The sequence below is a fragment of the Setaria italica genome, chromosome VII (genome assembly GCF_000263155.2).
Source record: "Setaria italica strain Yugu1 chromosome VII, Setaria_italica_v2.0, whole genome shotgun sequence".
NCBI lineage: Eukaryota > Viridiplantae > Streptophyta > Magnoliopsida > Poales > Poaceae > Setaria > Setaria italica.
The window spans coordinates 35533955-35553249 of NC_028456.1; the positions used below are offsets into that span (position 1 = coordinate 35533955).

Here is a 19295-nt window from a genome sequence, read left to right on the forward strand (position 1 = left end):
CACCCTCCATCTGAGAGTTAGGCCAATAGAATGGGGAATAAAGGTGGCAAGAGGTGCGCAAATCAAAACTCATCGGACACGATGATCTCCTTTAAAACTGATGATAACACCATTCACCGCACATCCTTAATTAATTAATTAGCTAGCTTCCCGACCGGCTGGCCGGCCGGGAGTAGATCTATCGAACGAAGGAAACAAGACGACAGCGACGACGCCCGGGAAGGAAGAACGAATGGGAGGAGCAAGGGTCGGGAGGCTCATTGGTCATTGCCGTACAAATCATGCTGATGCTGCCACGTGGCTTGTAAAGATAGCACACATGCGCATGCCCTTCTCGTGGCGTAATGCAGCTGTGAACACACAGCATCCTTTGAAACATAAGGTTCAGGCCGGGGAGCAGAAAAAAGCAACTGCAACCTGAGACACCCTTTCCATATCCAGCTCTGTGTCTCTCCATCCATTCAACATTAATCTTGTAAGCTGCATTTTACATACAACTGTACGATCTAACCTAACCGAGATGGAATTTCATCATCTCCAAGGAGAAGCTAATCAGTTGATGGTGGCCAGCAAAAATAAGAAAACCTAATGCAGATATCTACTCCAATGTCTCTCCAACCAACACAAAATGTATACCTAATCATCAGATTCCGAGTCAATGCTTAGTATCAATCTTGGTCGAACTGAACGTTGCTCCTCAGATGCTGCTCCACTCGCTCCATCGCCATTCCTGCTCCCCACGGCTGCAACTGCATGCACTCAGGCGTGCATCTCTTTCACTAGACGTGCAAGCTTGCAACGCGCACCATGCATCACGCCCATCTTCCAGTGGGTTTGCTGCCACTGCCAAATCGCCACCATGAACTGGCTCATCAACTTCAACTGGATTATCTGTCACCCGTGTACCCGGATCAAACATCTGGTAAGTAGGATCATCTCGGGGACTCAGAGGACGCTCCCAAAATGACAACCCCAGATCATCAAAACCTTCTTTTAATGCAAGAAACGAGGTTTCATTTGGGCATCCACCCAGCTGTTCCCCACAGGCTCCTGAAGTTTCAGGTGGGTTGGGTGCAAACAGATTTCCAGTGTCATGCGCTGAGCCACACTTCACAGTACTAGGAGACAACACCGTGACAGCATCATCATCTGAGTCGCTCAAAACTATTACATCCTGCTCCATTGATGGTGGAGGAGCATTTTTATCTGAGGTTGAAGAATCAAGATCATGGACATGGGTCATAGGATAATCATTTTTTGCTGGTTCTGAATTATAAACTTCATCTGCATTGTCCGTGTCATCAGTACTGAATGTCAGATTGATGCAGTTTTTATTTTCCATGTGTCTTGCCTGGTAATTATCAGAAGACAGCACCAAATCACTATCCCCTCTCTTGCTAATTTCCCACTGGCCGTTGCTGTTTTTTCTGATTCCCAACTTAAGACGCCAGCCCACCTCTTCAGAATATGGTTCTTCTTTAACCTCATGTTTTACAATACACATTTTGGGTTTGGCTGCTGTATCTGCGGACACACAGAGAGTACCATCTGGTAGATGCCACTGTGTAAGATCCTTCAGTTCAGCTCTGCCCTTCACTCTCCAGGAACCATCAGGCTTGACATCGATCTCAGACGTATCGTCTCCACAGCTTTTGCTCTGGATCACCAAAATGCAACAAATTAGCAACTATGAACACCTGAAAACTGCAGACAGGGAAACAGTACTTCGTGCCCATTATAAACTCACCAAGGAAGTGATGCGGTTGAAGTAAGGATCAATTATTGTGTTCTCTAGAGAGTAATTCTTCAAGCAAATTGGACACTGCCACTACAAGCAAGGAAACAAAGCTTTAAATAGAGAACATGAGGTAATGTTGAATTAATACTCTCAAGAAGATGAGGTAAAGCTGCATTAATATGGTCAAAGTAGTCGAACCTTCCGGAACGTTGATTTATTTCAATAAAAGCTTCTAAATCAAAACAACCCATATGAGCACAGGGCTTGAACCTATCAGCAATCTGGATCCTTGAAGCAGTCATCTGTCATGAGATAGAAACAGATTTTATCAAGGAAGGCATGCTTTGCAGAATGGGCCATAAAAGTGGTTATCTCCGAAGTAGTGCAAAGAATACTATGCATCAAATATTTTGTTCCAAAGCTAAGAGTCACAGAAAAGCATGTGGATTAAGAAAATATGTAAGCCTAAAGGGTCATGAGCTTACAGCTGCAACGTAGAGAATAATTTTGGTGGCTAATGCTACTAATCCAATGAACTTTTCATTGGAACAATATTTCAATGGATATTCTCTCAGGTCTAATAGACATCAGATAAATTATTCAATTTAAAATGCACTCATTAATAAGGATCTAAAGCATGAACTATAGCCAGAGTGCTTACAGGGCATCGAAGATTCACAGAGACAGAATCAGCCACAACTTCAATGTCACTATCACTGTCTGCATTATTTGCCTCAGTTCCACCACCAACACAGCGACGGACACGAGCAAGGGCATCATCAAACTTCTCACCGACTTGTTCCATTGGCACCAAATTTAGGACCTGTCCTCTATCAAAGTTTTATAAAAAAGAAATATAAACAATAAAACAGGGTTCCAGATTCAGGTGTTCAGCACTTTCTAGGTATCAGCTTGTTGCAGTAGCTGCTAAGAGAAACAACCATTTTATGATCTTTTCCTGAAAAGTCTTGGGGAAACATTATCTTTGACTAGTTTTTTTCACTACAAAACACAAATCCTAGCAAGGACTAGCAAGAATCATGAACAAAAACTATGCATGTTGCAGAAATATCATGTATAATAAAAATGAAGCGATCAAGTTCATATTGTTGCTTAAGAGTTAAGACTTGCTATTTCAATATGGTTATCCAAAGTACAATTATCTCATGTTTCTTTGTATAAATAACACAAGGATGAAACAATGGATAACTCACCCATCTGCTGCTATGGCAGAGGGTCCTATTAATACAGGAAGTAACAGACTGTTGATGGTGACCCAGAAACTGCAGGTTACAGTAGGAAACTATGTCAGAAATAATAGGCTATCTAATATTAGGAGTACGCAAAGAATGCTTGTAAACTAAACAAGTAGAACAAGGAGGCACGCAAAAAGGTGGAAAAGGAATGCATGCAAAAGATACAAATCGATCAAGTCTTAAGTTGTGGGGCAAGGAGATTTTCATAAATGATTGATGCCACAGAACAACCAACACAGACTAATGCCATAAGATTGCAAACTAAAAGCGGGTGATCACAGGACTAGTGAGTAACTCGACCTTGTTGAGCTCAGGACAATACTGAACTTAGAAGGACTTACGGATCAGCCCTGCTAATTCGGCACATTTCACAATAGAAGCAGGAAGGTAAGTCAGGAGAAATACTGCCTGCAGACTTCTCATTCTCGGGTTTGACAACACACCCAACATGTTGCCGTACGTTGCACAGTGGATCAACACACTACAAGGAGCAAACAAATGATCAATGGCAACAGAAGTAAGAGGAAGATGAATATCTCATCAAGAACAAAAAGGAAGAAAGCTACAAAGTTTTGGACAAAGCAAGTAGTGCTACATTTCATAACAAACTCAGAACATCATGGCCACAACCAAGGGTCCATGCCCCAATTATAAAACGGAAAGACTGAGGGGGTGTTTGGCAGGGAGGGGCTAAATTTTAGCCCCTGTCACATCGGATGTTTGGACACTAATTAGGAGTATTAAACATAGTCTAATTACAAAACTAATTGCACAACCCCTAGGCTAAATCGCGAGACGAATCTATTAAGCCTAATTAGTCCATGATTTGACAATGTGGTGCTACAGTAACCATTCGCTAATGATGGATTAATTAGGCTTAATAGATTCGTCTCGCGATTTAGCCTATGGGTTCTGCTATTGGTTTTTTAATTAGCTCATATTTAGTCCTCCTAATTAGCATCTGAACGTGTGATGTGACAGGGCTAAAGTTTAGCCCCTGACATCCAAACGCCCCCTGAAAGCGTGATCTAGACAATCAACTACTTTGATGTTGAAGAATATAAACAATAAGATGCTTTGGTGATTCCTAATACAACTTGTGCAGTGACCTGGATCCTGGATCAACAACAAAAATCTGAAATCTTACTGGTTTAGCTACAGGACATAAAAGACTATCAAACAGTTGGAAATTCATATTTACCATGAGAATTATACCTTAATCATGGGATCATTGGGCTTGGAGTTACCACAAGGGCAGCGGACCTTGACATTCAACTCAGCAGAATTCTCTGGTTTCTTTTTAGTTTAACACTGTGTCCTGACTCAATGTGGCTTTGTATGGCCTGCTATCATTTAGGCCTTTGTTTGTTTAGGTGGACATGGACCGGCTTCAGCCCAAATAGGGGAGGTCGAGGTTGCTCTTCCCCCAGGTACGGAACGCCGCCACGGCCGCTATTAGAGAACTGTTTGGTTGGTCGTAGTATCTGATTCGCGGAGTCATTCAAAATAATAATGATCATTTTATTTGATCGGGTAAATTGTACCGACTCATTTAGGATGGAACTGTCATACCATTTAATACATTATTTTACTAATTAGGTTATTAGAGTGAACCGTACGATATAAGGAAATTGGTCGAACCACCACCCTATATAAAATCATCCATACATGCATCATGTGATGCATATAGCCAAATACATCCTTAATACAGTAATTGGCTACGGTTCAAGACATGGACGTCTCTTTTGTTCCGTCATCACCAACCAACAACCAGCCAGTAGAGGTGGGTGAATTTGTACCAACTTATCTAGGATGGAACCATACCACTTAATATATTATTCTACTAATCAGAGTGAACCGTATGGTACAAGAAAATTGGTCGAATCACCCTATCTAAAATCGTCCATACATCCATCATGTGATGCATACAGCCAAAAGAAATTGATCGAACTACCACCCTATCTAAAATCATCCATACATCCATCATGTAATGCATACAACCAAATACATATTAAGTAATTATCTACAGTTCAAGACATGAACGTTTCTCTCGTTTCGTCATCACTAACCAACAACCAGCAAGCGACTGGTGAGCCACTTGCGAATGAAGCCAAAGTCAGGAGTGCAGATCGACAAACAAGTCCGCAACGCAGACGCCACCACCTTCCCAGCATTATAGTATAATACTGCTAAAACAAGATGGGTAAGGCTAGACTAAACTTTAGCAGTGTCTACTTCATTTCATATAAAATGGAAATCCTAATGACTCATCAGATGTTCGGATGTTAATTAGAAGGAATAAACATGAGTTAATTATAAAACTAATTGTAGAATCCTGTACTAATTCGCAAGATAAATCTATTAAACCTAATTAATCTATCATTAGCAAATGGTTATTGTAGCACCATATTATCAAATCATAGACTAACTAGGTCTGTGCAATTATTTTTATAATTAACCTATGTTTAATACTCCTAACTAACATCCAAACATTTGACGTGACAAGTGCTAAATTTTGGCAGGGTATCACCCCAACACAGTTCTGGATAACAAGCACCAACTGTGTGAGTTAATGCATGCGATCACCACTTCTTCTACCCCATCCTTCCTACCATACATGGTGTTGGCATCCAACCTTTAACTTTCTCGCCAGAAAACAACTTACTGCTTTTCAAAAAAGAAATAAGAAAGAAAACAACTTACTTAATACAAACAATAACGTGACATGCAGAACCAAACCTTCCTTCAAACAACCAAGAGCTAGCCAATATAGGCACGTGCGATTCATTGCATATTGAGAGAAAGAGGCCTCTCGCTCTTGCGATCCATTTTAAGGAGCTTTTGGAGTTGCTCTCATAACCGGAACGATCACGATTTTTCATCTGAACCCGCAAGTTAATATAAGATGAAAGGCCCCAACACATCAATCATGTGTGAGTGAGAGAGGCCTATTGCAATGCATGGGCGAATGTTAACTGGTCAGGCAGTCCGTGCTACTTAACAAAATCATCATACTTTTTGCATCAAGGAACACAGTCCAGCTTATCGTATCTCCTCAGTAACCCCTACCACCATTGGCAAGGAGGAGTTGGAGGAGGAGGCAAGGAAGTCTTGGCTCGACATTTCGGTTCCCTCTATATGATCAAAGTTCCTTCTATGCTGTCTCTTTTTCATTGAAAGACCACACTGACTGTACATCAGGACTTGTTGATGAAAATAAGCCTCCAGCACCAACATGTGCACAAGGCGGCGACGGCATATGGTTTGCTTCCTGAGCTCCTTTCAGCACCAGTTCCTCCCTGCAAAAATAATAGATCCCCAACAAAGTCGTGAGCTCCAGAGTTTACGACACTGCAGCGAAAAAACACCACATATACAGATAAAAGTGGACAAACTAAATGAAGCCAATTGCCAAGGCAAAGGGCACAACCATGGTAATAAAAGGTAGAGATTTCAGCCAGTCACAGTTGCATGCAGGTCATGGGTACTTAAGTTCAGGGCAAAAGGTTCCAAGGTGCAAACCGTAAACTTGGAACAAGAAAATTCAAACGCCAGTAGGCTGTGTCTAAACTGAAAACAAACGAGTATGCTATGCTATCTCATTTCATGCAAACCATACACTTGAAAATAAAGTCCATACATGGATGCCCATGTGTTAATCTAGTTATGCAGAGTATCTATCCGCTTGGAGCCTGTCAATAGGTCAGGTGCCTCATTCCTGCTGTCCTGCATGCAGCCTGATCTGTCGAAACCAAGTGCTCTCAGTCATAGCATCTGAGCATTCAACCTGACTTATAATGAACTGGCCATGCTAACAAAACTGAATGCCTAATTCTTTTTTTCCATGTTCCCATGAGCCATAATTTGATGTCGGCAGCAACAAACTTGCACAAATTGTGTGGATGTCACTCCTATAGCCGTGACCATGGGATAGGACTGAAGAACACGTCACTCCTACCTCCCTACACATTCAAAGTTGTGCCCTAACAACTCCCCTTCCAGTCACAAATAAGTCACGTTTTGGACTTTGACACAGTTTCAATTATCTAATAAATACATCAAAATATACTTTTACAAAACTATATTTCAAGACAAATCTAGTAATATCATTTTCAAATATCCAAACTCAACACATAAAAAGTAATTTGAAACTAAAGTTTGGACTGGTTGATTTAAGACAGCCACAAAATGTCACTTATTTGTGACTAGAAGTAGACTTAAACATCCATATATAACATGGACTGGACTGCCTGTTCTTGCACCGCAGCACCTTTACAAACTGCTTTTATGCATCAAGGGGCCTACCCACCACCCATGCAAACAGAAACCAAGCTACGAGTTAGCACCTCAAGAAATTCTACATGACACGTCCAGAAAAGCAACAGATCAAACAATGTTGTAACACCCAATAATACTCTTCATTAACAACAAGGTCAAAAAAGGATGCGGGCACCAATCACCACTAGCGAACAGCATCTAAAAGAATCATGCCAACCATCCAGTGTCAAGAGTGGGATGTCTATCAATCAAACTACATATCTTTATAAGAACAAAAATCTTGGCTAAGTAAACAACACTAGCACCCCATAAAACCATCCATCCATTCATTCAAGGGTTGTGGCATTGCACAAACTATAGGCAAATATTTAATTGTCCACTTTGGGCTTTGGAGTCAGCTGAGTTTGTTCTACCACCAATCTCATATTATCACATTTTCTTCGATGTATATCACCCAATATTGCTAGAGATAAAAATAAAACTAAAACTTAAGCACTTGCTATCAACCTAAACGTAACTAAAAAAATACCTGCAACAGAATAAGCTTAGCCTGCAGTGAGCTCTGGCTTTTCACCATCTAACTCTAGCCTCTAGATCCTAAAAGAAGTAGCCCACGATATTTATTTCCCTATTTAAAAAATACAGCAAACCAATGCAACCAGTGGAAGATAATCAATGTAGAGGACCAAGACATTGCAGGGAGCATCATATCATAAAATCAAGTGTTCACTCTGATTATCCACTCCAAAAATTTCTTTCCATTGTAAACACAAAGACTTGATAGTTGTCAGACACTTCAGTACCCCCAGAGTCATTGAAAAACAATATTGGGGAACAAAAGGTCATGACAAGACCATTAAAATACAAATAATTCATTTTACTTCATGGTTTGACAGCTACATTAACTATCAAAGGAAGACATCATCAAGACCAGGGACAAAAACATTAGTTAAAAACATTAGTTAATGATCATAGTTCATGATGGAAACTACACGGTCCTTGGCTTCTGCGCCTTCCTTCTAAGCAATTCAGACCTAGCAATGAATGTCCATCTGGATTACTTTCAAAAAAGAATTTGCTCAACAGAATTTCTAGCTGGGTTCAAAGAAAACCATGGCCAACTCATTCATCAACCATGCAATTGTTGAAACAAAATCTTTGCTGGCAATACATATAGTTTTTAACGTTTAACAATCGTAACGAGTGAAACACACCATGCAACTAGCTCGGGTGCAATCCTAGCTAATTGTTCATGATGGTAGTTTGTCAATTGATCATCATGAGGAACCACCAACAGTAGAACACCAACTGTTAATACCATATCATCAAGGTGAACCATGAAAATGATAAGAAATACATATCTGTGATTAAGTATTCTAAAAGACTTTAGGCAGTTGACAGGCAGCTGGGAGGTGCCTAGAGACTAATCAGGGTTAGGCAGAAGCTTGGGAGACTAAGTGGCGAATAGGCGGTACACAGGATGGTGGTGCCTAGCACGGCAGACACCTTCTAGAGTAGTGACTTCAAAACCCAAAATTGGCATGTTCATGAAACAATTTCTTCAAAAAAAATCTAGAAGAGCCCCTGCTCCTTGCCCCACCCCAAATTGCATGTATTAATTGTAAAAACAAGATCCATGTGAAATTTCTAGTTCCAGCTAATCATTGGAGAATAAAGCGCACCAGTGCCTTTAATCTTTTCAAGATGGATCATTCATACACCCTCACATGTATTTAACAATATAATATTAGAATAAATTAAAAACTCTGTTTACTAGATAACAAGATAATGCACTTTGCTTTTCAAAAGCCTCTCGTTTCTATACATAAATTCCCTGGTTGAAACAAGTAGTGATCCACAATCACAGATGGAGATTCCACACATGTTTGTAACTAGTTACTCCCTCCATTCCAAATTGTAAGTCGTTTTGACTTTTCTAGATTCATAGATATCATTATGCATCTAGACATACACTATATCTAGGTGCATATCAAAAACTATGCACCTCAAAAAGCTAAAACGACCTACAATTTGGAACAGAGGGAGTACATACAAATTAATGCACGACCTTGAACATTATCATATAAGTTTGCCAATAATTTGGTGCTCAATTTGTTGATACGTGGATCTACTAGTGAACAGGTAAACATGCTCGCACAATTACAGGAAACAAGCATTGTCAACATCTGGGGAAAGGACAACAGCTATTCTCTCATGAGTTATTATACCGAGTTTTAGTTCAAGTTAACAGTATCAGCAGTGATGAAAGCCTTTGATGCAGCAAAATTTCTGAAAAGAAAAGGAGCATCAGAAAATACGTACTTGGGCCAAGGATGACCAGGCGGCCCAAAGGGGTGTTCATGGGCTGATTTGTTAGGAGAACCAAAAACCAAATCATTGTTTATAGCTTTTCCTTGTACTTCATGTGGAAGGAACAGGCTTGGTGTATCAGGTGGCAATTGCTGGAAGGGTGCTTTCTGCAGCCATGGATCACTGTCATTCAAACCAGTACTCAGGGAGCTATTTGTTCCACCATTGAAAAGATTGGCACTATGGTTAAATTGATTTGTACTTTGTCGAAGCCACTGACTCTGAGGACCTTGCAGACCTAAAGTTTCCTGAACCAATGGTGTGCTCCACATTTGCCATGTGCCTTGTTCGCTGCTAGCCTCAGGCAAAATGAAACCACCAGGTCCTTTTGTGGTTGATGAGTGCGGTTGCTTGATGGGCTTTTCATCAACCATACGAGATCGTGACAGAGGAGACTCAATTGGTGAAGGCTTCCCATGTGATTCCTTGGTGACATTACTCGAGATGAACCCACAATTCATGTCCAGAGGGAAGTTATCTAGAGACTCTGAAACAGGCCCAAGTAATGCGATTGCATCTGGATCATAGCATGGGTCTTCAAATTGTTCTGGTTCTTCAAATACTGTGGATTCTGCATCATCATAGAAGGTCATGTGTCCAGCAGGAAAATGAGGCAATGGCTTAATGGGAGGTGGTCCATTAAGTGGTGGAAAACCTGGAAAATGCATGGACTGGCTTGAACTTGGCTTGCTTTCCAGAGGAGGATAATGGGAGAGAAATGAATGAGCACTGCTTATTTGTGCTCCATTTGGTTCTGGCTTCCAATTCATATCACGAGCTGAAGTTGTAACATCAGGACAAGGGGACACTGACGCTGAACGACTAAACAGCTGATGCCATGACTTTTTAAGGCCGGTAGGGTGTGGCTGCACATTTGGACTAACCTGCATATAGCAAAATACAAAATATTGGAAGATTTAAGATGAAAATTCAGGTAAAAGCAGCATCATTTGGTTCTAACAATAAGATTTTATACTAAAATAGCGATGCCCTTGTTACTCACAGGTCGATTAAAATTAGTCCATGAACTTCTGGTTTCTCCAGCTGTAGCAGATTTGGCTGTAGCTTGAGTGGCTGCATGCTGGGTTTCTCTTTTGAGTGCATTACCCTGGTCAGTTGCAGGAACTACAGGTCTACTAACCTTGTTAACTTGAGGGGCAGGGGCCTGTGCACTTCTGCCAAAGAAGGAACCTCCACCAAACCCTCTTGAAGATGATAAGAAACCACCTGTCATACGGCCAAAGTACTTGGTTCTGCTCTCCACTGTCTTATTACTATGGTTGTTAGCTTCAAAGTAATGAGGTTTATAACCCTCACGCTTGTCCAAGTCACTCTTTCTGTCAAAGTCTCGCTTCCTATCGCCTTCGCGGCCCAATCTTCTATCGATGTCCTCACAATCTGAATTGCTCTTGCTTGAACCCTTGTCCTCTCTCTTCCTCCTCTCCTGCCGCCGTCTCTCTGCCTCCCTCCTAGCATCCTTCTCCCCAACAGGGGTAGCGCTTTTGGACCGCTCCTCAGCCTCTGCCTTCTCATCCCTCAGCCTCCTGCGCTCCTCCACTAGCTTCGCCACCTCCTCACGCTGCTTTCGTTCCTCCTCCTCCAGCATTTCCCTCTCCAGTCTTGCCAGTCTCTTCTCCTCTGCCTTCCTCCTCGCCTTCTCGACCCTGCTCTCCTCTGCTTTTCCTCCATTCTCCCCTCTCTTTGACAACCTTTTACCATCTGGGCCCAAGCCCTCATCGTCCCCTGATGATGTAAATCTGAATATCTTCCTCAAGAACCAGCTGGCTGCTGTCGAGCAAAAGGACGACAGCAAGCGCCATGAGAATGCCAAGAAAGAGTTGTTATTGCCAGAGGAGCAGCGCATGTCTAGCCAGTATCCACAATCCTGAGCGCATGGCCATCCGGTGGGCGCCTTCCCAGCTGAATTAAGGTCGAGCACGGGGCGCTTGGAGACATGGCCGCAGTAGGAACACATGAACTTGCCACCGCCGGGGTTCTGGTCCCTGTAGGGGTTGCTGCAGTTGCGGCAGCGGCGGGTGGCGGTCTTGCGGAGCTTGTGGAGCTCGAGGGCGTGGGCGCGGCGCTCCTCGCGGAGGCGCGCGGAGCGGCGGGCGCGCCAGAGGGAGAGGCGCGGGAGGAGGATCTCATACCAGAAGAGGGTGAGGAGGAGGACGGAGACGCACGCGAGGCGCGGGGAGGTGACCTCGAAGCGGTAGGCGGCCGGGAGGAGCAGCTGGGTGGTGGCCCAGATGGCGATGAGCGGGATGACGAGCCACGGGAGCATGGTGGCGACGCGCCGCGACCAGCGCTGCACGGAGCACAGCGGACACATTGATTATCCGGCCGCCTCCGCCGCCCTCGCCCTCTGCTGGATCGCCAGCGCCGTCTTGAAGCCGGGTCGGGTGGGTGGGGAGGGATTGCTTGCTCGGCCGGCAATGCGGCGATTCGATTTGGGGGAAGAAGGGGAGGGAAACCCTCGAATGGGGGAGGCGAATCAAAGCGAGCGGGCGGCTCCTTTTTGTGGGGGATGCCAGATGCGGGCAGCTAGGAAGAGAGAGTGGGAAGAATGGATTTTTTGAGGAAAGGGAGCTCGAGCGCGGGGATGGCCATGGCGAAAACCCTAGCTTTCCAATCCTTCCCCTTCCCTTCGGTCTTCCGGGGTTGCCTGGCTGAATTTCCCCCCTTTTTTTTTTCTCACTCTCTTTGGGAAGGTGACGCAAGGTAGACGAAGGAATTGTGGAGGTGCGAAAAAACCAGATAAACCATATCATCTCCTCTTCTCCATTTCTATCCAATTTTTTTTTCTTCGTTATCAAGGCAACTCGTACGTCTGTAGCCATATAAACCGGTTTACAAGGCTTTTGAGTTGAGTTATTGATTTTTTTTAAAAAAAACTGATATGGGTTCACACATAGAAGCCGTGCACGTATGTCGTGAGAAAAGGTAGACTAGATAACACGCTATCTACTAGGTTTGGCGTGTGTAAGAGTAATGCGTATTTTGAAAAATCTTTTCTTTATAAAACAAATACCTATTTATTTTCTTTACCAGTACACTTTGCCGTCTCACGCCTACAACAGTTACACAAGTTATTTACCAGATCTCATGGTGAAGAGGAGGAAGGGCATGCCATTTCATTTTTCAATGAATCATTTAAATATAAGTGGCTTTATATGTGTTGAATAGAGGGGAGGTTGTTTATGCAACCAGCATTTAATTTGTTGCCAACACTTGCAGTGCAACATACAAATGTCACCGAATTAGTTACTACAACATGCATATTTTTAATAACTAAAATCAGTTACTACAACTGACGCCGACGGCAGGCTACAAGGGTTATAGTTATAAATCTCTTGTTCGATAATGCTTACAGACCACCTATCTTAGTCTGTCTAGCTCCAAGCAACTGTTTTCGTTGTTGGATAAACGATGAAGGGATTTGGTTGAATTCGCCAGACTTGACCCAAGGCCTTTAGTCTTTATGTTTTTGCGTTGAACAAGTTCTGCTTGGTTGCATCAAAATTTGTTTGTAAACTGCTTTCTTCTTAATGAAACGTGTTAAGGCACGTTCGCGAAAAAAAAAGACTTCAGCCCAAGGTGCCGACTTGCTCTGCTTCTCTGCAACTTGACTTAACTGACGAAAATGAAGATACTGAAGATGCACTGCAACCAGTTTTGGAATATTCGGTAAAAGGGAAATTGTAATGCTGAGAAAATTAGCAGGGCCGGATCTAGCCCAAATAGCCCATAGAAGAAGGCCCAGCCCCAGCTAGACGGATCTTTTACGACGGCATCCCGCATCGCATCGTTGAAACCCAACCAGAGCAAGGAGCCGGCGGCATGTCCTTCAATCGCAGGTGCCTCCCTCTAATCAGCTTTTGGGCACCACTACTTCACAGCCCATAGGAGAAAAGGAGTGGTAATTTGCTACTTCAAAATTCTCAAATTTACTTCTCTTTTGAGTGCATTTGTTGTTTCTACGTATAATTCTACTTTAACACTCATCCAATTTATTTACAGTTCAGTTAAGTTTTAGAAGTTCAGAAACAAAACTTGATTGCCATAAAATTTACTCTGATGCTCGAAATACATCATTAGGCATATGTGTATCATTATTTGACTAACACAAATTCTCAACTAAGTTAGTATCATCACCAATTTTACACACATGCATTCTCCTATGTACATGCATGCATACATACACCTTTAATTTATGAAATTTATGTCCAATTCATTTTTCTCTTCCATTTTTTTACTTTTGAGATGTATTTGCATTTTTGATAGGCATAATTTTTTTTTACTTTTGAGATGTATTTGCATTTTTGATAGGCATAATTCTGATAGTCATTTTTCCCTCCGGCATATTTCCAAATCTGAAAAAATTCTCTTTTGATTGTTTTATTTTAGTCCAACTGTGCCTCCATCTTTCATAGTAACGAGGCATGTTGCCAAAAGAACGGAGGGAGTAATACGTAGCTTTGGAGAAAGATCTCATAAAGTAATATGTAGGAGTACAGTATGCTCGAACTCGTGCCTTCAAATTTATATAAGAATACGCGAGATCGTACATGACACATGGATGGTATATATGACGTACATATGGTAGTATTGGTTAATTTCTGATGAGATATACATAGTGTATGTATAATCTTGACTCGTTACTATATACTATGTATGTTTGACTGTATCATCGATCACTGATGGCATCCACTCCGCTCCGATGGCCATTCAAGGTGACAGAGCTGCAGAGAATATACAGGAGAGACGACAATATCAGAGATCAAAATCTAGCTACTGTTTGCAGGGAATTAGTGGTAGCTACCACAAGATCAAGTTGCCTTGTTACTGCTTGCTACAGTAAGCAGAGTAGTAATTAAATTAAGTTGCCTTGTTATCATTTGCTTATGCTTGCCACAGTAAGTAAAAGTAAATTAAGTTGCCTTGTTATAACAGTAAGTAAAAGTAAATCGCATTGCCTGCAGAGGGCTTCTCCCAGACGTCAGGAATGCGGCCGACGAGCGGCGGGGTTTGCTGCCCAGCTGCATTATGAAGAATGAATTGAATCATAGTTGAAGAATGAATCATGTATGGAATGAATTAATTAATGGGAGCCATGGAAGACCAGAGATGGAAGAGAACTCACTGAAGCAGATGTAGAGGACCTGCGGTGGGAGCACGACTCCGCACGCTATGGGCAGATACATCATGCGCACGGGATCAAGCGGCTTGGGGAGCATCTTGTTCACGTCCCCCAGGATCACCGGGCACAGGCACCGGAGGGTCCGGTCGCCGTCCCCCGCCGCGGCGGTGGTGTTCAGGAAGGCCCCGAGGCCGCTGCAGCACTCGCTCTGCGGTGTCGGCGTGTCCTGCTCGCTCCCCGTCAGGAACGACCCGCAGGTCATCAGCGCCGCCAGCGGAGTCACGCACTCCGTTGGCGACGACGATGGCGTGGAGCCACCAACGCCCCCGCCAGGCAGCCCGGGAAAGCCCGGCACGAAGGGGAAGCCAGACACAGACGGCGCTGCCGGCCTGGGGCAAGGCGGCGCCGACGGCACGCCGCCGGACACTGGTGCCGGCGATGACCTCGAGCTCGGGGTGCCGGACGACGACGTTGGTGGCGACGGCCTGGCTCCGGGGAAGCCAGGGAAGATGGGGCTACGTGGCCTGCTGGAGCCCGGACGGCCGGGGAAGCGGAGCGCGTCGGCGTCGGCGTCCGAGGAGGCAGCTGGTGCAGCCGTGTACCTCGCTGCTTCCGATGGCCGCGCCGCCGCCATGACGGCAGCAGCCACGGCAAGCACGACGACAATAATGCAGCTCGACATGGATGGCACTGCAAGTGTATGTATGGACCGACTGCTACTAGCTGATGTGCTCACTACTTGATGGTCTCATGCCTCGCTTTATACTTATACCTCGATTTCAGTTGCAACTATAGATGATTAGCGCGCAAAGATCGGTGGTTGTGGCACTGTTTTAGTTTAAGATTGCTTACCTACAATGCAGCTGCCCCTCGTGTATTATCAATGCTGTGTTTACCATCAATGTAAGTAAGTCACCTGTTTTTTTTTGTTTTTTTTAAAAAGTTGCAGCTATGAATTACGATTTCCTATGAACAACATCACACCTGCAACGCAACTGTCCCTCATCGTCCTATTTATAACGTTAGAATAATCTATCAAATACGTAGAATATAAAGTTAACTTTTGGCATTGGAGTCAAACAAAGAGAATAGGACGGAGTAATATAATGTGTAATAACTTGCATTTTGCATCATACAAAAATTGAACAATATGATTGTAAACTACATGCTGTAATACATGTAGCCTTAGCATCATCATTTTTCTCTAATATTGTATACTACATGTTGAACTCTCTCTGTCGTTAAATGCAAATTCATCCTAGAAGGAAAGGACTGGATTTAAAAGTTTTCTCGATGACCTGCCATCCTTTGAAACAAGCAAGGAGGTTCAGCATCGACAATTGCATGTCTTTACCGACACAATTCTTTCTGCATTCATTAGCATCGGCATATATTACCTTGCAGTTTGCATGACTCAGTTCTGCCAACTGCCAACGTGTCGTTCCGGTGATCTATCCGCACCCACCTTCCAAGTTGTTCCCAAATGAACAATTTGAGAGATGATGTAGCTTGTAGCTAAGCGCACCCACTCACCAAGTTTATGTACTAATGATGCATTTAACTCTTTCATAAACTCACAGATTGCAAGCCGCAGTTTCCTGCAATGTACATCCAAATAGAATATGGAATTTATATATTGTTCTGCTCTATATCTGGTCTAGTCATCTATGATGTACTATTTCTCTCCTGTATGTTCTTCTCTAGTTATGGCTCCTGCTATATTGCCAACAACCTCGAATTCCTTCAAAATGTCAACTATTGATGACAACCTAACTTTTAGGTATGTCTGTTCACAGTTCAAACATTCTGAAAGCGCCTCTCCAAGGACATGCAGCAGCTCCCTGTCTTCAGTCAAAACTCAGAACCCTAAAACACTTGACCTCGTGGTGACATCAAGAACATGAAAGATGACACTTTTTGTTTTGGTACCCATCCCTATATGCGTGTTCAGTAATAGGCCGGGGTAGAAGCAGCCTGAAGCCTAGCAAGATTCGTCTGGAGCCGGCCCAAATGAAATGCTATGAGAAGCCACAGGAAGCAGAGCTGGCATTAAATCAAATACAAAAACATGTTTAGTTCTATCTCCCAGAACTTAATAAACAAAAAATCACGCGTCTTACTTATAGTGAAATTTTCATCAATATATAATCCTAGTGCTAATGTCAAATATTCATACCTTTTTTAGTTCGTACTACATATCACTGTAGAAACAAGAAATCAACTGATTACAAATAAGATTCATACCGGCAATGCATAGAGGGTGACATTGGATGTTTTCTTCTCAAGGCTGATGAACAAGAACCTATAAATTCCAGCAGCTGTCGCATCACCAAGCCTTTGTACAATAACATCTATACAGACCTACATAAAAAGTCATAATATTTTTTAAAAAAAATTAAGGCAATGCAGGTGCAAAGAAAGAATAATCTTGCACGATTTACCAATGAGGCAAAATGTAGATAAATAATCTGATGCTCACAAGGTAGGTAGGCAATTGAAAAAGCTGACTGTTTCCAGTTAAGGATCTAATGTTTCTGGAAATAACCTTTTGAGTTTGCTGCTATTTAATTAGTTCCGGTTTCTCTTGATAAGAAAATTAAATTTCTATCTTAAAAGACAACTGCCGCTCTGATGGAGCTATAATTTTGAATGGTCAAATTGCTCAACTTCACACCAACTTACAAGTTCATTACCAGTCTCCTGACGGTATTATAGGATAATCATTTTGTGTGTGAAAGAATCAAAGAAGTCATGACAACATGAAAGATTGGCTAAACCACAGTGCTTGATCATCTTGGAAGTAGCAAGTCATGTCCCTTCTGTTTCTTATTATCAAGCTCCAAGTAGGTATGTATGTATGTATTTTACCTTCGCTTTGTATTTTTCATCCTGCGAGACAACTGTGAATAATAACTCCCTTCCAGGTCTTGTCAAAACATAAGTAGTTACCTGCAAAGCATCAAAGGTTAGTTGTACTCTTTGATTATACCTCTGAAAATAGAAACGATTACATGGAGTGGCAACAATAATGGGCAGAGGTATACAACAGGCTGCTCCTATTATTAAACTAAATTTGCTATTTTATCATGCCCAAGACTGCGCTAAATGGGGGAAGGAATTGGTTGCAGGTCTAAATTATACTGTCACAGCTTATGTGACACACAGCTCTTTTATATGATGTTGATATATAGTACCAACTAAATCAAAGACAAGATCTAGCGCATGTCACAATATGCATATTCGTCAGTTGATGATAATGAATTACTCTGCTTTCATTAATGGATGTTGGCATCTACCTCTCAAATAAAAAAATTAAAAAAGAAGTTCAATCAGATTTAGAGTGCTCTGATCCACTGGTACCTTTCTTATTGTTTCAGTAATAGCCACAGCAACCCAAGTTGGCCATACAGCAAGTGCAACCAAATTTGAGGCAGCAACGAAGGGAGATGCACAGATAGCAACCGTGAGACCAGCTACTGTAAGGATACGACCCTGAAATATTTATCAAAATCAAGATTAATGAATGAAAAAAATAAAGAATGTTCACAAAAAGGAGGAAAACAAAGAACCAGGCCTCATCAGTTTCAGCTTTTGGTTGATATATACTTATGCATAATATATTGGGACTACTAAAATAAATCAAACTGAGGATAATCTTTAGATGCAAAATACCGTCAAAGTGAGCTGTCCTGCAAGAATAAAAACTGCTATAAAGCTGTTTATCAGTGCAAATGTTCTCCTTCTGGCAGTTGGGTTTGATATTGTAGTAGCAACTATTGTCACTTTCTGAAAATCATGGAGGAAAGGTAATTGAGAGAGTAAAAGAAGGCTCATTTGCATTATGACATGTAATTAAGCAATAAGCTCAATGATGCAAGGCAATACACATATATAAAATGACCATACCTGAAAGTAAAATACAGATGAGACAACTGCACTTAACCAAAGAAACAGAGATATGTATATCAGGTAGGGTGACTGCAAGATCAGCCAGAAACCTTCAAACATTATAAAAAATTCAGGTTTGGATTTTTGAGATTGGATACGTGATCATCAACGGGGATCTCGTGGGTGCGGACTGCCACCAGAGAAGCCACAGCCGGCGAGGAGACGTCATTCTCCTGCTCCTCTCCGGACGTACGGCTTGGGTTGACTCTGCTCTTCCGCACCTCTGAAACAAGTGTTTTCAGTTATTGCGGCTCAATATTACGTCATTTGTCTTATGTTTGGCACATCTTATCCTTTCAAAAAAAAAAAACTTATCATCTACAAGTAACCTCATACCCCAATTCAGCTTTGCACCAAATGCCAAACATTACATCCTATGATCGATACAAGGTGATGAGTCATATATGGACATGTTTGTAGCTGACTGGATGTTGAAGAGGCATGCCAACATGATGGACGACGATATTTGTGATGTGCAAGAAAGTTCAAGGACTGAAATACCTATTTTAGCAATTTATTAGGGACGAAATTGGGCCTTAATTGTAGTTTGGGGATTGAAAACTAC

The 19295-nt window shown here is 42.4% G+C and overlaps 3 protein-coding genes and 1 pseudogene across 4 annotated transcripts; all 4 read right to left on the reverse strand.

Annotated features, from left to right (window-relative positions):
* Nucleotides 1-387: 387 nt before the first annotated feature.
* LOC101785058 lies at nt 388-6117 on the reverse strand (annotated as a pseudogene).
* Nucleotides 5721-12378, reverse strand: LOC101786796 (stress response protein nst1). Of its 2 annotated transcripts, XM_004977525.4 has the most exons (4): nt 10646-12378; nt 10298-10526; nt 9595-10213; nt 5721-6293 (listed from the first exon to the last, which is right to left on the reverse strand). In XM_004977525.4, exons 1-4 carry the CDS (start codon nt 11972-11974, stop codon nt 6149-6151), a joined length of 2322 nt encoding a protein of 773 aa, XP_004977582.1. In that variant the 5' UTR covers nt 11975-12378; the 3' UTR covers nt 5721-6148. The 2 variants fall into 2 exon arrangements, with proteins under 2 accessions (XP_004977582.1, XP_004977581.1); XM_004977524.4 differs by having other exon boundaries at nt 9595-10526.
* Nucleotides 12379-14161: 1783 nt separating this feature from the next.
* Nucleotides 14162-15508, reverse strand: LOC101752935 (mucin-7). Its single transcript, XM_004977527.1, has 3 exons — nt 14786-15508; nt 14619-14681; nt 14162-14384 (listed from the first exon to the last, which is right to left on the reverse strand). Exons 1-3 carry the CDS (start codon nt 15462-15464, stop codon nt 14371-14373), a joined length of 756 nt encoding a protein of 251 aa, XP_004977584.1. The 5' UTR covers nt 15465-15508; the 3' UTR covers nt 14162-14370.
* Nucleotides 15509-16729: 1221 nt separating this feature from the next.
* On the reverse strand, nt 16730-18826 carry LOC101785460 (the record flags this gene model as incomplete). Its single annotated transcript, XM_004978325.1, has 6 exons — nt 16730-16825; nt 17027-17143; nt 17651-17731; nt 18143-18274; nt 18455-18568; nt 18689-18826. Coding segments are annotated over 6 exons (678 nt in total), but the record flags the coding sequence as incomplete, so codon positions are not given.
* Between the last annotated feature and the right edge of the window lie 469 nt (nt 18827-19295).

Excerpts from the sequence above, each read along its gene's own strand:
- LOC101752935 (XM_004977527.1), bottom strand. The coding sequence starts at position 15,464 with ATGTCGAGCTGCATTATTGTCGTCGTGCTTGCCGTGGCTGCTGCCGTC. Across the intron at positions 14,682-14,785 it reads GGTCCTCTACATCTGCTTCA|CTGGGCAGCAAACCCCGCCG; the intron begins GTGAGTTCTCTT and ends TTCATAATGCAG.
- LOC101786796 (XM_004977524.4), bottom strand. The coding sequence starts at position 11,974 with ATGTGTCCGCTGTGCTCCGTGCAGCGCTGGTCGCGGCGCGTCGCCACC. Across the intron at positions 10,527-10,645 it reads GGACTAATTTTAATCGACCT|GTTAGTCCAAATGTGCAGCC; the intron begins GTGAGTAACAAG and ends TGCTATATGCAG. Across the intron at positions 6,294-9,594 it reads CCTGGTCATCCTTGGCCCAA|GGAGGAACTGGTGCTGAAAG; the intron begins GTACGTATTTTC and ends TTATTTTTGCAG.